The sequence below is a fragment of the Phaenicophaeus curvirostris genome, chromosome 1 (assembly GCF_032191515.1).
Source record: "Phaenicophaeus curvirostris isolate KB17595 chromosome 1, BPBGC_Pcur_1.0, whole genome shotgun sequence".
Lineage (NCBI taxonomy): Eukaryota > Metazoa > Chordata > Aves > Cuculiformes > Cuculidae > Phaenicophaeus > Phaenicophaeus curvirostris.
The window spans coordinates 157,815,729-157,833,648 of NC_091392.1; the positions used below are offsets into that span (position 1 = coordinate 157,815,729).

Below are 17,920 nucleotides of genomic sequence, written 5' to 3' on the forward strand. Positions count from 1 at the left end.
CTACCTTCACGAACTGCTGACATTTACTCAGGTCAAATTTGGACATCAGATTCTCCCTTTCAGCCACATTGTCATTATATATTTTAATAGCTATGGAGTGGCATTCCCATCTAACTATTTTTCTTGTATTCGGTATCACTTACCCTATAAGCTTTTACTGCTTCTCCACCAAAATGAACAGATTCAAGCACAGAGACAGTCCAGGAGAGAAATACCAGTTTTGCCTTTTTGCCATGCGTCACTTAACTACCAAACCTAGACTAAGAAATTTCAAAAGCAGTAATAAAAGCCATAATGAAGAAACGTATCCAATTTACTGTGCTCAACTGCATGCCTCCTGATGCTCCTGAGATCTAACTATACGTAAGTTGTAAGTCCAGCAATGTTGACAGGTTATCAGGTCTTAAACTCTTCAGTGATAAGATAGATACCCAAGCAAACTGGTTCACAGCCCAAGGAAGAAAGGAAAAACTGCCTACCCTTCCAGTAACACATCTCGTGGTTTCGGAAAAAGTCCTTTTTTTCTTAGAAACTAACTGGTAACCTCAGATATCCAGAGATAAAACAGGGTCTCCCTTTGCTGATAAACAGAACGCTTCTACAAAAGCATAAGCAGACTGAAATTTAAAGTCTTTTCTGCCTACTTGTAACTTCGAACCTTTGTCAAGAGAACAATTTCTTATCTAGATTGCCATCTCACTGTCAGAAAAGAAAGAGCTATCCAGATGGAGACAAAGTCTGACCAAAGAAATAAAGTAGCACCAAAAGCTTCCAGAGATTTTCACTGCCTTCTAGAGGTAATAAATCACTAAATCCATCCAATTAAAAGACAAAAAAGAATCTAAAACCACGTCTACCTGGCATACTTAAAACTGAAACCTAAGTTTAATTAACATGGCAGGGGGAAGGAAGAGAAACAGATTCAGAAGGCAGTTAATGGAAACCTCTTCCATTAGCTTCACTTACAGCTAATTTCCAAATAGATTAACTATTGGATTTTAATTTTAAAGTCATTAAGATCAAGGCTGGGTTTAGTCTCCTTTGAAAAGCAACCTAAGCTTTGCCACCAATCAACCCTTGACAAAATCTTTGAAGCTTCACAAAATAGCTGATACTACATTGGTTTTTACGTTTTGACAATTCAAATGCAGACCTAGGTTATATTTTCTAAATTTAAACAGAGCTACAATCTTCTAATAGTAAGGGAATCTAAACATATAATTTAGGGCTTAACAAAACAGGCCTTATGAGGAGCGGCTGAGAGAGCTGGGCTTGTTTAGCCTGGAGAAGAGGAGGCTGAGGGGAGACCTCATTGCTCTCTATAAACTACCTGAAAGGAGGTTGTAGAGAGGAGGGTGATGACCTCTTCTCCCAAGTGACAGGGGACAGGACAAGAGGGAATGGCTTCAAGCTCTGCCAGGGGAGATTTAGGCTGGACATTAGGAAAAAATTTTTCACAGAAAGGGTCATTGGACACTGACACAGGCTGCCCAGGGAGGTGGTTGAGTCACCTTCCCTGGAGGTGTTTAAGGCACGGGTGGACGAGGTGCTAAGAGTCATGTTTTAGTGTTTGATAGGAATGGTTGGACACGATGATCCGGTGGGTCTCTTCCACCCTGGTTATTCTATGATAAATTGATCTTATTTAAATTAATCTATTTTTGTACAGAAAGAGCAAGAGACAGCCACATTTTTTCCTGTTAAGTACTGTCACTTCACAAAACACAGTAACTGGTTCTTTTAGAACTGAAAGGACAAGAGTATATTTTTCTTCAACTGAGGTCTAACTGAAACCTTGCCAACGAAAACAGGCACAACTGGATGACTTGGATATAATTACTTATAAAAACAAATCACCATCATCTCCAAGTATCTTACCTTTAAATAGGATCCATAATATTTAGTTACATGTGGACTGTCACACTGACTCAGCACTGTGATTTCTTGTTGGATGTCTTCTATTTCATCTTCTGCTTCTTCTAGGTCAATAATTTTTATAGCAACCACCTTCTGCGTCCGATTGTCAATTCCTTTAAAAACTTCACCAAAAGAGCCCTTACCAATTTTCTCCAGTTTTGTAAACAATTCTTCTGGATCTGCCTTCAGAGTCTGTTAAAGATAAAAGAAAAGTTACTCGCTATTTGTAACATCAAAACAAAATGTACTACTTTTAAATACAAACACACATTTTGATTGTTTATGCAGCTGTTCTATCTCCATAATCAGCAGGTTCCTCCTACATCCCTTATATGCACACACCTCAACATCTATGCTTCTCTGTATGTAAAGTACAAATTTAACAGCGTTCCTGTGACAAGGTTTTATGCTGTCATTTGAAAGTGTTGCTATCTCAGTTTTTATTTCCCAATAACCTGCACCCAGGCACGGAGAACAGAAGATCCTGACAAAGACTTGGTTTCAATTAAAACCAAAACAGATCAAAAGCCACTACAAATAAAAGTGAACCTTCTGTCTACCCTTTTTACTTGAAATTGGTTCCTTCCCAGAACCCAGGGTCCTACTGTCTTGAATTACAGTTTAACTGCAAAAGTCACAGGCAGAGGGAACAGTCAGAAAATAAAGAAAAATACGGTAGGATTATTTGTTATTTGTTACCTTTCTCTGAAGAAATAGAACAAACAATTCAAAAGACCTGTTGTCGTTCTTAAAAGGATGAGGTTTAAGCTAACTAAGTGAAAATTAAATGTTGATACAGAAAAAAGCTCATACAAGAAAAAATTCAGTAACGCTTAAATAAGCACAAAACTACACAGTTTATACTTAGCCAAACTTTGTAGAAGCATAAGGAGGGGAATGAAAGTTTCTAAGTTGCCACTGACAAGCACGGAGCCAACATTTTCTCTTTAACAATTACAATTAGTTCATACAGCACCTCCCACCTACACTTCTGTTTATTTCTGCTCTCACAACTCAGGTTCTGTCATTAACCCATGCAGCCCCAACAGGAAGACAGTCTAGGATATGGCAATTTGTCTAGAGGTACCTGAATTTCAGAGGCGAATTACATGTTTTGAGGACCAGGTAGCTCTGACTGACTGAGCATAGAGATAAACTCACTCAGTTCTTCAGGCAGTTTGTGGAGCAGTCTGGATTCTATCATCATGTGGCACAAATCAAAAGTACACTACTAGTTCTGATACTTTAAAGGAAGCTACAAAACATCACAGTTTTTAGATAATCATTCCAGAAACAGATCACCAGTGAGATCAGTCCTAAGAAAAAAATACTCTACATATACTGCAAGGCTTCACCAGCCCCAAGAAGTTCCCTCTCTTTTATATATTCTTGATCCATATTTCTATACAGTCAAGTTTCAGGAAGCAAACAGAAGGAGATGGGCTTTTATCACCCCTTTGCCATTAAAAGGAACACAGCAAAAGATCCAAGTTCCTTCCAGCAAAAGAAACTTTTTCCTACTCCAATTTCAATGTAATGATCACGTATCATTAGAAATTACTTACATAATACGCCAATTTATCTCCCTTCTAGAAATCAGAACAGGGCACTCCATGTTTTCCAGCAAGTGCAGTTATCCTTTAGCTACACAGCAGCCTCTACCAAAGCTTCCAGGGGCATCATTTATAAGAGATCGCAAAAATAGGCATCAAATTGTGCTGCAGCAGCTGTCATGCCCCACAGAATGTTCTTTTGTCAATATTCAAGACAGTCTTCTCTGAGAATTCTTCGTGAATAAAAATAACCTTAACATTTGCATAAGATGTTTTCCCTTGTGGAAGACAATTATCAGCCTATCCTTTCAGACATACTGTGTTAGAATTTGAGACGACAGGTTGCAGGAGAGCTGCACACGCCTAATCCATCCACACAAGCCTCCTAGTTCCATTCACTAGCCACAGGAATCCAAGCATTACATCATTACAAAGGCATCTGGGTAAGCCACAAACCAATCCCAGTCACAGCTCCCTAAAAAAATTGTGCATTTCACCTCCAGAGACTGAAAAGACAGCACTACTCAAAGACACACACACTACTGCAGTCATTCATGCAGAGGAAAATTCCAAGAGTACAAGCTATCTGAGAGCTGTTTTCCATATGTTTTCACTCCCCATTCTCAGGTTTCCCCCTCAACCTCTTATATATCTACTACAATTGTATATTAAAGCCTGTAACTACATGGTACCACAACCTCTAGAGACTCGCAAAACTCTCACAGCTTCATTTCTACAGTTTCAAGCCGTTGGGATTCTAGTTCCAGGCTGAGAGTTTTATGAACAACTGCAGAAGAACATTTTCCCAGTCATTTTGTGCTAATAATCACAGCAAAGTAGGACCGATAACTGTTTCTAGAAGTTCCAAGACGCAGGGAAGAATAGTTCCTGGTTGATTTTTTTTTACAATCAAAATTTCGTAGTTTTGAAAAATTAATTTTCAATAATAGCTGGTATTAATATAATTAAATTTATTATTAATAATAGTTCTTTTCCAAAATTCCTTGTCAAATTATTAGCTATATACATACATAAAAAAACCTTTTCCTTCTTGAATCAGAACTCCTGCTAATTCATTTCTTAGTCTAAAAATTTTAAAGTTGCCATTTTTGAACTTTGTTCTAAGCAATAGGAGGAGGAGGTAGTAGCTTAAAAAAACAATAATAAAAAATGGCTTTCTTGCTCTGTTAAATAATCAGAATTTTATTCTCAGGAGACCAGGTGTTTGAAGTAAGAGGCTTAAACTACTGGCAACCTGTGTTTTTGGAAAACTACCCGTTGGTCTCTCTTTAATGACCTGCTCTGTTTCAAAAAATTGAAAGATCAGGCCTCCAGATACATAATGAACAACTTGAATTGCAACTAGTGGCCAATTCCCATTAATTTTTCCAAGATCACATCTGGAAAGGATTCTCTCCCAATTGTTTGCTTGTTTTTGTAAATAGTTCCAACGGAGCCAAAGTAAACAAATAGCTTTATAAATATCTTTTCTGTATGACTGAATATAGTCTTCCACTGAGTTTGTCACTACAGTTTTGCTGATTCTACTCTTGGCAAGCTTTCACTCAGCATACAGCATTATCCTGCTAATATTAAAATATAAAAAACTGATGAAAGACCCTTCATGTAACTAAGCACACCAAATATTGCCAGAAACTGCAGAACAGAAAAGTGATATCTGCTGCAAAAGGATAAAGCTAATCACCTTGTTTGATAAGGACCTAGATCTCTACCACCAAAACGTTCCCTCCAATGCATTCCACAGAATATGTACTGTAGCAAATCAGAAATTAATTCTAGATCATTTAGATCTAATGATTACAGAATTCCTGATTTCGACAACCACTTAAATTAGTTTGGGGGTTTTTTTTGAATAGTTTCTCACATTTTTGAAAACCAACTGCAGCTCACTTAGGCATGCAGAACCTAGTCCTTTACTTCTCACCTTAAGCAACGCCACCATTCACTCAATCTGAGTAACCTCTCTGTACTTCTTCCACATTGAATTCACTACTTTTTACCTTAATCAGCCAGAAAAACATATGGCACTTAAAATTGAGTATTCTTCTCAGTACCTTACATCACTGTTGCCCACTTCTACAGAATAAAGATAGTCCGATACATTCTCAGAGCCTATTTGTCCAATTTGGCCTCACGTCTCAAACTCAGATGTGACCAACTAAACCCACTCACCTCTTCCTAATCCTCTGCATTTCCATGGAATGAGCTCCCAGCCTATTGCAAAAGTCCTTTGTTATAATTCACATCTATGACACTTCACACTTCAGGTTATTTTGTTCGGTAATTCAAATCCTTAAGGTCATGTAGTTCTTCAGTAACGGCCTCTCAAATATAACACGTCTTCCAATTTTGTACCATCAGCAAATTTGATCAGCACACACTGACTTGTTTTACGCTAAGGTCACTTCTCAGTCATGAACTGTCAAGAACAATCCTGGAGAAACCAGCAGTATCATCCACTCTGACATCATCTCTTCAGTGCTCTCCTCATAGCCAGGACTCTATACATCTTAAAATGTATTTATTTTCATGAATCTCTAATTCTCATCAGCACTGACTGCCCCTATAGCTCAACAGAAAATGTTACTGAAATTCAGATTACTTAGATTAAACTCTATCCATAACCATTCTGACCCAAGATACAGCTTTAACTGTCTTTTTCTGCATCTCATTCCAGTTCTCTTTTCTGACCTCCTTTACTGCCTCCTTTTCATCCAGTTATCGCAGAAAAGGGTTCGAAAACTATTTTTCTCTTTAACTTACAAGAATTATAAGCCATCTCTGTATTCAAGTTCTCAAGTTTCTTTGGGTAACTGATTTTATTTGAAGATTTCAAATTTCTGTATGCCTGCTCTTTTGAAATAAACAATAGTCTTCCAACACCTTCTTTTATATACTTTTCATTTCATTAAATCCATTGCCAATTACTCAGCCCAATTCTCATTCTCTATCAAGGTTGAGCCTAAAATACCATCATCTGAAGAGGTTCAGATATTTCTGGTAAAAATAAAATACCACATCGTGAACTGGCTTGTGCCTGCTGGTGATTACTGCTGTCTGCTACCATACTTGGTGATAAAAAGAATGTGTTTTGCACCTTGTTGGCACGCATACAGATAAACCTGGATACACACTGTAATAGGATGTTGCAGACAGCAAGCCCAACAAAATCATTAAGGACCGGAGAACTAATGGGATAAAAAAAAATCCATCAAGATAATCTCTTCTGGCTCTGGAAACACTTAAGCAGTAAAATTTAGCAAAAGCTGTGGAAGTGTGCCATGAGAAGTTACAGTATTCTTACACTTTTTTGTAGACATCTTCCAATAACCACTATCAAAGACAAAATATGACTAGACAGGCCTATGATTGGACCCCATTCAGCTGATATATTCTCAAATTATTTGCATGCAAGCCAGAACTTCAAACACAAATTACATTTTATAGCACAGTCAATGCAAGTTATGGTACAAAATAAAGAACACTGGAAGTCTGAGGGGAAGACTTTAAGAGCACTGCCATTTCAGGAACTGTCATCATGGTTTCTTCCTCTGCCCCGTAACTGCACATCACCACACTTTCACATTTTAAAACAAGACACTGAGACTTCTTTCAACTGATAAAAATAAAAGATAAAAATGGAGGGAGAAAAAAAGAGGTTTGACATAATTTCTGAGACCACTGTTATAGTCTTCTCATTGTTAATGCGTGTGATGATTATCTGGCATTCCTTTCACACAAAAATGTCAACTTCTTACAGAAATCAGTTTTATAGGATCATAACAGAAACACTAACTACTTTATATGTATTCATCAGAAAGAACTAAGAAGTTTGAACATCTCAGGTTAGGTGCAAAACCTACCTTGTTAAGGAACAGAACTTTTACTCTTTACAAGAAAGTGTATCAAGTTCTTGATCTCGGACAGGTATGGTTGAAGTTGATGATCTCAAAGGTCTTTTCCAACCTAATGATTCTATGATTCTAAACGTTTGTACTACTTACACAGGTAAATCTATTCAACATAGGAACAGGATGCGCAAACCATTAGTTTTATGAAAACACCGGGGGAAGTCACAAGCAGTAGTAGCGAAAGCCTCCCTTCCTGTGAGAGACGGAGGTCCCAATCTGCTGGCCTGACTGACCCCACTGCCTAGAACAGCTTGATGCTTTCAGGGACTGCAATCTAGGACATTTTAGGACATACTCTTCCACATCATGCACCACTCAGATAGCCTGGAGAGACCTGGAGCATGTCAAGCATGACTACATGGCCTTGGGGGTAACAGTCAAGAGCAAAGAAGGGCAAGTCATCTTCTCATCAATCCTCCTGGTGAAGGGCTGAAGGAAAAGCGGATAGATCAGGGATCTGATTGGAAGAATTCCAGGCAAAACAGTCCTAGAGACAAGAGTGATCATGGAGAGCTGGTTGATTTTCAAGGATTACCACCTGCAAGATCAAGAAAAATCCAACTGACATGCAGGAAAGGCAGCAGGAAGATTGCATAGGTGAACAAGGAACTCCTGGCTAAATTTAGGCACAGAGAGGAAGCATACAAGACACAGAGGCCGGGTCAAGTGACCCAGAAAGAATACAGAGACGTTGTCCAAGGCTACAGGGGATGAGGCTAGGAAATCAGAGCATCAAGCCCAGCTGAAGGCTGTTCACTACCTCGGGGTAGATACTGGGGACAATACTGCTTAGCATCTTCACTCATAACCTGAACAACGGAGCAATATACACCCTCAAAAAGTTTGTCGATGACATAGAAATAGCATGAGTGGTTGATACACTAGCTCTTTGTGCTGCCACGTGGTAGGACCTTGGCAGTCTGGAGAAATGGGTCAACAGAAACTTCATGAAAATCAACAAAGGCAAATGCAAAGTCCTGCAGCTGTGGAGGCGTAGTACCATATACCAGCACAGGCTGCGGACTGACTGGCTGGCAAGTGGCTTTGAAGAGAAGCCCTTTGCTAGCTTCTGTTCACCTGGATGCTACATGCCACTGTGGCAAAGAACAGCAACAGGGCTGCATTAGGAAAAGCACTGCCAGGAAGTCAAGGGAGGAGATCCTACTCCACTACTCAGCACTGGTGAGAACACATCTGCAGTGCTGCACCCAGTTTTGGGCTCCCCAATACAAGACGTGGTCATGCTGGAGTGAGAGAGCAGTGAAGGGCAATAAATATGGTCAAGGACAGGATCATCAAGCACATGAGGGGAGGCTGAGAGAGTGTGGGGAATGTTTAGCTTGGAGAAGAAAAGGCGCAGGGGTTGGAAATCTTGTCATGTGTGAATACCTAATGGAACAGAGTAAAGAAGACAGAAACAAGCTCTTCTCAGTGATACCTAGTGAAAGAACAAGATGCAATGGGCATCGACTGAGATATAGGAAACTCCATATACACTTCAGAAGATAAGAGGAAAAAAAGCAAAACAAACCCAAAAAAACACACAAAGGAATAAAACTACCTTTCTTGAAGTAAGAGTAGTCCAACAATGTAATAGGCTGCCTTGGCAGGTTGTGGATCCTTAGAAGTATTCAAAACTAGGCTGGATGTAGACCTGAACAACCCGCTCTAGCTGACTCTGCTTTGAGCAGGACAGTGCATTGGATGCATTCCAGAGGTTCTTTCCAATCTCAGCTATTCTGTATTCTATACATCATTTTTAGCACACCAAGCACAGCTAAATTTACTGTACAAATACATTAATTTCTGTTGAAAAGAAACATCATTGCTGGACATAATTTCTTTATTTTAAATTAAAAATGTAGCCAAGATACACTCACCTATTTTCTATCTCAGAAGCACTAAAGATGCCACCACGTAAAAGCTGACATCAAAGCTCTGTATGCCACTCATAACACAAGCCCCAGCATTTAAATGTATTCACTACATCAGCAGTCTTTCGCATCTCTGAAGAACAGAGGCAGCAGTTGGTTAAAATGGCATCTTGCTGAAAGATGAAACTGGTATATGAAACTTGCCATGAGCTATGACTGGCCTGGGCAGCCAGTAAGGACACCTGAAAGACTCAGTTGCCATAAGCACCATCCACTCACCTGTTCTGGAAGGACACTGATGGAAATAACATTTTTCCTGTTTAAACAAGGACAACCAACCATCTTGGTGTGACCGATACCACAGCTAAGATCCAAAGCAAAACTAGATTTTGTAAGCTCAGCCTTCAGAAATTAGAGTACCTTGCCTTACCCTCTTTACCACTGTATAAACACCCTATCTTATCTCTATATAAATATCCAAAACTAAACAGAATTCTAGAAAAGCAAGTCTAAAAAGCCTAGTTCCAAAACCACAGAAGGGCTGAAGCAGTATAACACAGAGTTGCAAAAAAATAGAAGATTCACTATTGTCCATCCTCATTTGAAAAAGTTGCCCTAATAAATCCTTTGGCTATTCATGAAATGATAAGGTCAACCCAAAAAGTTAACAGACCAAGTACCTCAAACTGCCCCCAAAGGCAGACCCATCTATACAAGACAGTTAATCACCAGTTATTTTGCATCTAACAGAAAAGGACCTGCAAAGGCAATAGAAAGAAAAGAACAAAGAAGCTTAAAGACTAAAAGAGCAGAACTTAGTCATTTTAACTGCACAGTCTGATTTATCTGAATCGAAGCTTCCTCCTACAATAATGACTTCCTAGGAAATTAGGTAAAGCACAACACCAAGAAATCACTCATAGTAACAAGTCCAAAGGAAACCAAATCCAACTCCTCCACACATGCTTAATAGCAAGATTTTGGAGGTGTTTGAGAAAAAAAAAAAAAAAAAAAGCTTAGTAACCACATATTCATTATAAGTTCCTACACATGACTTCCAGGTGTCAATAGTTCCATGGCTGCTAAGAGCTGACTTCTCTAAACCAGCTCCAAACATCTGTTACACAGCCCTGACACAGCCTTTGACCTACAGAGTGTGAAGATTGCAACTTTGTTTTCAGGAATTAAAACTCTTCTGCCTTTGTACTCAAGGATTGAGCCTGTAATACATCACAAAAACACGACATGTATCCCTGGGATATCCTAAACCAGATTAGCCGTGATGGTAATGCTCCAAGAATCTGTCAAATATTTAAGTGCTGTAAGTTACTGCAAAGTATTTATCAAATTATAACTTCACAGTGAGCACAAAAACAGTCTAAATGGGCAAAATTAATCTCCTATACAGAAGCTGCAAATGGAAGACAGCAGAGGCTATGTGGCCTTTACAGTGCCTTTGATTTAGCAACCTAATGTTTTGCAATTACAGAGCTCAGGAGTAGTTACAACAGTTTGCTGTAAAAGGAGAACAAATTATACACTATAACTATTACTGTCTTCCCTATTATAAGAATGAAAGAAGGACCATGTTGGATCAGAATAAAGGATCCTCTAGGCCAGAACACTTCTTCACTACAGCGTTCAAAAGTGAACATCTTGGGAAAAGTACAAGAACAGACAAGCAAATCGCAGTATTTCCAAAAAAATCTGACAGTTCAGACTCTTTCTAAGCCAGAAATGGTACCCTTATACTTAAACTTTCCTTTCTGTTCATTTGTCAAGCTGCCACTTAAATTTAGTTAAACTTTTAACATTTCTTGAAGCAAGACAGTGTGAATGTCAATGCTTATTTACATGTTGGATGAAGAACCTGTAGCTCTTGTACTAAAAATAACAATGAAGAATGAATAAAAATAACTTACTGCCTAAACACTATTATTGTTACCAAAAAAGCAAAAGGAAGGAAGATAAAGTTTTTTATCACACAGAAGAGGCTTTGGCTTAAAGATGACGGAATTTTAAAAGCACCTTAGGAATTTTCTGAAGCTGACATATGGACATAACTAAAAATAAAACTAAACCTTCTCAAAATTACTTTTATGGGGAGAAAGAAAAAAGTCTCAAGGCTTTAGAGCATTTAGGGAAGGGCGTGGTTTGTTTTGGGGGTTGTATATTTCCCCTTTAGGAAAATGAAACAGGAAAGAAAGGTTACAAGAATTATTTCTAATCAGTCACTGCAGTGGAGCAGTGTCAGTGTTCATTATGCCACAGAAGTGTATTTGAAAGTCCTGCGCACCTGAAACTTTTCTTTACCTCTCTATGGAAGCACCTAGATTTACAACTAGAAGTCATACCTAGATCCATTCTAACTGGCACTGTACTGCTTGAACATAGATAACTCCAAAAAGGCAAACCACCTGCGGGCTTTTCTCACTTCTCTGGGATCTGAAGCTGACGGAGCCATTTATCTTTCCTCAGAAGGCATTTAAAGTATTCTTATTGCTATTAACATAATATAGGGCTTATTTTAAAGTTGGTTAAAATCTGTTCTACATAGTTATTTCACACAGACAGAAGTACACAGAAAGGCTAGGGTCAAAAAAAAAAAAAAAACAAAAACAAACTGCTTTTCTGTTACTCCAGCTTCAGAAACAAAGACAAATACAAGCAAACCAGCTGCAGCTTAATCCCCAAACTTTTTAAGTGGGGAAAGAGAAGAGAAAGACTTTTAATCATTACTCATTTTAGCATTTTATTGTTAAAGATTACCTTACAACTGGCTGCCACCACATATCCAACAACCTGAAGTACTGCAGTACGGTGTTCTGCAGCTCCATCCCTTAAGATTTTCTCTGCCAGCCTACATTTCCTGAGCGGAAACATTCCTAATACGCTTCAAAATACATACAGCTCACCAAGCACCCTTACCATAAATTTATGAACACAGTACTTTATTATTTTAAATACAGCTTCCATAAAGAAGTTATAGAAGCTTATCACAGCCTTGAAATGCGGGCCAGCCTGAAAATCAAGGTCATACACACTTATTCCAAGCCAGCCTTGCAGTAATCTCATGCATTACAAACAAGCATTCTCCCCAGGCCACTTCTATAAAGCACAACGAAGAAAGAGAACATGCTCTTAGTTTAGTAGTAATGTACCTTCCCACCACACACACTCAAATTCATATCTACATAAAGCCCTTAAAGCAAGGACAGCATAAACTTTGAGTCCAAACTTATTTGCATGCATAGAAATTTAGGTCAAAACCCAACTCTGTTTTTATTCTGGTTACAACATGCCCACTTTGCAGCAGACAGCAAATCTCAGGTTTTGACAACCTTCCAGCACCATCCTACATTTCCTCCTCAGTTTTTCATTCCTTTGGCTCACTCTCTACCCACTCACTTTCTATGCATCACTCTTCAAACATCGATCAGATAAATTGTTCAGAGAGAAATACGTTAATCCTTCATTCCTCTGCTCTATTTACACACTACCCTGCTCATGCTGAACAGCATTAATGAAGCGTTTGTCCCTGCATGTGATTTTTTTGGAGGTCAAGAAGTTACTCTTGTTCTCACTAGAATACTGACTGCTCTCTTGTATAAGTACAGCAAAGAATGTAGGAGAAAGCTGCATAACTTGTCACTGACACTGCTTACACCGTTTGTGGCAGAAGCTGGTAGGTGGGGAGGAGGGATCACTACTGAAAAAGAAAGGATAGTCCCGTGATTTAGGCAACTTAATTATAACCCAGAGAACTAAGCTCTATTCCTCTCTCTTCTACATAAAAAAAAAACCCTAGCCATAACCTTTGCCTTATTTAAGTAGATGTCAAAAATTCTATGTACATTACTCTTCAAACATATATCTGTAAGTAAAATTAAATGTAAGTGTATATTGAAAATCACTATTAAATCGCCATATACTCTGACAGAATGGAAATTAATATAGGTTCCTTGAACTGAGTGCAGAAAACTAGCAAGTAATATTCACATTGCTGACAGACTTCAGGCCTCGATCTGTCTGCAGGTCTTTACTTTGTTGTTTGGTTGCTTTTCACCCTATTAAAGTTCACGCTTGATAAACTCTCATAATGCAATAAAATAACAGTCCTGAATAAAAAGAGATTTGAAGTAAACTCCCAAATTATGCAGACTAACCAAACCCCTGAATAACTACCCGTTTATTACAGTAAACACTATTACAAACTAAATAACAAATCAAGTCAATAAAAAGTGCATGTCATTAGATTGATCATGCTGTGAGACACGTAAACAGCACATGCATATTGCTGGAATCATCTTCATTCTCTCACTTCTGAGCAGTAACTTTTTGATACTAAAATATTACAGATTCTGCTTCAAAGTAAGTAGTGATCTCATTCTGACATGTTTCAAAAGGATAAAAAAAAAAAATGCAACATGAACCTAGTCCTAGCCAAAGCGAGAAACCCTTAGTTCTCTGTCTCTGGCAACCAACAAACTGCTCACATTTGGAAGGTGAACTTGAACTCTCAACAAGCAGCACCTACAGAGCAATAAACTAATCAGTTCGAAGTGAGGCCCTACGTACTCTATTTGGCATCCAGTGCTACGCCTGAGCATATAATTCATGCTAGGTAACATTTTAAATTAAAATCCTCAGGTTATGCAAAGAGAAAAGATTCATAGCTTACTTAGAAACTTGACTCATGATAAAACAAAGCGAGTAAATCAACACCTAAACCAAATGAAGCCCAAACCCCTCAAAATTCAGAAAAAACTATGTGCCATTCATAAGTTTTTCTTTTGGAGGCTGGGACAGGAAAATTTCTAATAAGAAGTGGGAAAAATTACAACAGCATCACACAAATACCAACGACCTTAATGTTTTTCTAGCAGCATTTGGCATTCAGACTAAGAAAAACAGGGAGCGGAAAGCCAACTCAGTCACTAGAAAACCACACCAATTACCTTCAAAATATAGTTACAACAAAACCAGCAAATACCATCAAGTCACAGCAGCAGCTAACCAACTCCTGCAGCCAAACACAAGCCCCGGACAGGCAGCACCTCGGCCATGGGCACTGCAGCATGCACTGAAGGTCAATGTTTCCAGGCCCTGTTTTTGTGCACAGCTCCCTAATCACGTCAAAATAACAAGACCAAAAATCATACATCAACGCACGTTGCGCTTCGTGAATTAAAAGGAAAGAGCGGCCACTGAGAGGGGAGGGAAAAGGGGGGAGAGAGAGGAGGGAGGGAGAGAGGGAAGAGAGTCGAGAAGAGGGGGCACAGGAAGGGGGAGAGAGGGGAAACGGGGAGGAAGGGGGAGAGAGGGGAAACGGGAGGAAGGGGGAGAGAGGGAAGGGAGGGAAAACGGCGGGGAGGGGGGAGAGGGAAGGGAGGGAAAACGGCGGGGAGGGGGGAGAGGGAAGGGAGGGAAAACGGCGGGAGGGGGGAGAGGGAAGGGAGGGAAAACGGCGGGGAGGGGGGAGAGGGAAGGGAGGGAAAACGGCGGGGAGGGGGGAGAGGGAAGGGAGGGAAAACGGCGGGGAGGGGGGAGAGGGAAGGGAGGGAAAACGCGGGGAGGGGGGAGAGGGAAGGGAGGGAAAACGGCGGGGAGGGGGGAGAGGGAAGGGAGGGAAAACGGCGGGGAGGGGGGAGAGGGAAGGGAGGGAAAACGGCGGGGAGGGGGGAGAGGGAAGGGAGGGAAAACGGCGGGGAGGGGGGAGAGGGAAGGGAGGGAAAACGGCGGGGAGGGGGGAGAGGGAAGGGAGGGAAAACGGCGGGGGAGGGGGAGAGGGAAGGGAGGGAAAACGGCGGGGAGGGGGGAGAGGGAAGGGAGGGAAAACGGCGGGGAGGGGGGAGAGGGAAGGGAGGGAAAACGGCGGGGAGGGGGAGAGGGAAGGGAGGGAAAACGGCGGGGAGGGGGGAGAGGGAAGGAGGGAAAACGGCGGGGGAGGGGGGAGAGGGAAGGGAGGGAAAACGGGGAGGGGGGAGAGGGAAGGGAGGGAAAACGGGGAGGGGGGAGAGGGAAGGGAGGGAAAACGGGGAGGGGGGAGAGGGAAGGGAGGGAAACGGGAGGGGGGAGAGGGAAGGGAGGGAAAACGGGGAGGGGGGAGAGGGAAGGGAGGGAAAACGGGGAGGGGGGAGAGGGAAGGGAGGGAAAACGGGGAGGGGGGAGAGGGAAAGGGAGGGAAAACGGGGAGGGGGGAGAGGGAAGGGGGAAAACGGGAGAGGGGGAGAGGGAAGGGGAGGGAAAACGGGGAGAGGGGGAGAGGGGAAGGGGAGGGGGGAAAACGGGGAGAGGGGGGAGAGGGAAGGGAGGGAAAACGGGGAGGGGGGAGAGGGAAGGGCGGGAAAACGGGGAGGGGGGGGAGAGGGAAGGGCGGGAAAACGGGGAGGGGGGGAGAGGGAAGGGCGGGGAAAACGGGGAGAGGGGGGAGAGGGAAGGGAGGGAAAACGGGGAGAGGGGGAGAGGGAAGGGAGGGAAAACGGGGAGAGGGGGAGAGGGAAGGGAGGGAAAACGGGGAGAGGGGGGAGAGGGAAGGGCGGGAGGAAAACGGGGAGAGGGGGAGAGGGAAGGGCGGGAAAACGGGGAGAGGGGGGAGAGGGAAGGGCGGGAAAACGGGGAGAGGGGGTAGAGGGAAGGGCGGGAAAACGGGGAGAGGGGGGAGAGGGAAGGGCGGGAAAACGGCAGGGAGAGAGGGAAGGGAAAACGGGGGAGAGAGTCGAGAACGGGGGGCAGAGGCAGGGAGAGAGAGGAGAGGAGGGGGGGAAGCGGAGGGAGGGAAAGGAGGGGGAGAGGGAGGCAAGGGGGGGAGAGGGAGGCAAGGGGGGGAGAGGGAGGCAAGGGGGGGAGAGGGAGGCAAGGGGGGGAGAGGGAGGCAAGGGGGGGAGAGGGAGGCAAGGGGGGGGAGAGGGAGGCAAGGGGGGGAGAGGGAGGCAAGGGGGGGAGAGGGAGGCAAGGGGGGGAGAGGGAGGGGCTCCCTAGGCAGGGCCCTCGCAGGGCATTACACGAAGCGCTGGCAGCACGTTTCGTTTCCCGGGGTTACGAGATCCCGCTCCTCCCCCCAGCGCAGCCCCCCGGCGCCGAGTCGGAGCCAGGAGGCGTCCTCTGCCCTCTCCCTCCCCCTCAGCCCCGCATCCCCGCTGACAGGGCGAGGTCCCGGCGCTCCGTGCCCACCCCCGTGCCGTCGGGGCGGCCCCTCGGGTCCCTCACCTGCATCCCGGGCAGACACGTCTGCACGGGGGAATGAGCCATGGCCCGGGCTGGAGGGGGCGGCACGGGGACCGGTCTCCTTTGGAGGCTCCGAGCGACCGGGCTTAGCTCATCTCCACGCTCTCACCCACTCCTCCTCCTCCTCCTTCTTCTCGCCCTTCCTGCGCACCGGCGGTGGGAAAGGGGCTGTCCCAAGCTCACGGATGTAACAGCGGCGGCGGCGACCTCTTCATCCCTCCTCCTTACCCTCCTCCCCTCCTCCTCTTCCTCCTCTTCCTCCTCCCCCCGGCCGCGACAGCCCCGGGAGGAGGAGGAGCCGCCCCGCCTCCGCGGGTACCTGCACGCCGTGCCCTACGCGCTCCGCTCTGCCCCTTCCCCAACCCCTTCCCCTTCCCCATCCCTTTCCCCATCCCCTTCCCCATCCCCTTCTCCATCCCCTTCCCCCTCCCCTTCCCCATCCCTTTCCCCATCCCCTTCCCCATCCCTTTCCCCATCCCTTTCCCCATCCCTTTCCCCATCCCCTTCCCCATCCTCTTTCCCATCCCCTTCCCCATCCTCTTCCCCATCCTCATCCTCATCCCCATCCTCATCCCCTTCCTCATCCCGCTGCCAGCCAGGAGAGGCAGCGACAGGATCGGGGGAGACCAAGCCTGTCTGCCCGCAGCATCCCTGAGGCCCCCCCCGAGCATCCCCGGCTGAGCCCGGGGCTGAGTCGGGGGTGTCGTCCTTTGGGTGGAGGCTGCCCACCAGGAGAGACCTCACCGGGTGCACTGTGTCCTGTTCTGGAATCCGCAACGCGAGAAGGAGATGGAGCTGTGGGAACGGGCGCACAGGAGGGCTGCAGAGAGGATCAAAGGGCTGGAGAACATCCTATAGGAGGACAGGCTGAGAGAGTTGGGGTGGTTCAGCCTGGAGAAGAGAGGGCTCTAAATAAACCTTATAGGGACCTTCCTGTACCTGAAGGGGCTACAAAAAGGCCAGGGAGGTACTGTTTACAAAGGCTTGTGGTGATAGGACAAGTGGGAATGACTTTAAATTGGAGAGGGGAAGATTTAGACTAGACATTAGGAAGAATTTCTTCACCATGAGAGTGGTGAGGCACTGGCACAGGTTGCCCAGGGAAGCTGTGGCTGCCCCATCCCTGGAGGTGTTCAAGGCCAGGTTGGATGGGGCCTTGGGCAGCTTGATCTAGTGGGATGTTCCTGCTCATGGCAGTGGGGTTGGAACTAGATGATCTTTAAGGTCCCTTCCAACTCAAACCATACTATGATTCTCCTCTCTCCTGCAGCCACAAATGGCTTCCCAGCTGGCAGTGAGGCAGAACAAGTGAAGCAAAGACATTTGGAGTCTACTCACTTAAAAATAAGTAAAGTTGAGCAAGGCAATAGATGGAGATAGTGGAAACCCTCAGTGTTTTCTAGGATGTCCTCTCCAT

General features: G+C 43.8%; 1 protein-coding gene across 2 annotated transcripts in view; it reads right to left on the minus strand.

Annotated features, from left to right (window-relative positions):
- The window catches only part of STK24 (serine/threonine kinase 24), a 57,630-nt gene extending 40,934 nt beyond the window's left edge, over nucleotides 1-16,696 (minus strand). Inside the window, exons 1-2 of one of the 2 annotated variants that reach the window (XM_069878970.1) lie at nucleotides 16,486-16,696; nucleotides 1,879-2,109 (exon numbers count right to left, since the gene is read on the minus strand). In XM_069878970.1, the coding sequence (XP_069735071.1) occupies nucleotides 1,879-2,109; nucleotides 16,486-16,527 (273 nt within the window). In that variant the 5' untranslated portion in view covers nucleotides 16,528-16,696. Of the gene's footprint in view, nucleotides 1-1,878; nucleotides 2,110-12,045; nucleotides 13,150-16,485 lie in introns of those variants that run through there. The other variant, XM_069878961.1, reaches the window with a different exon arrangement.
- Nucleotides 16,697-17,920: the final 1,224 nt, after the last annotated feature.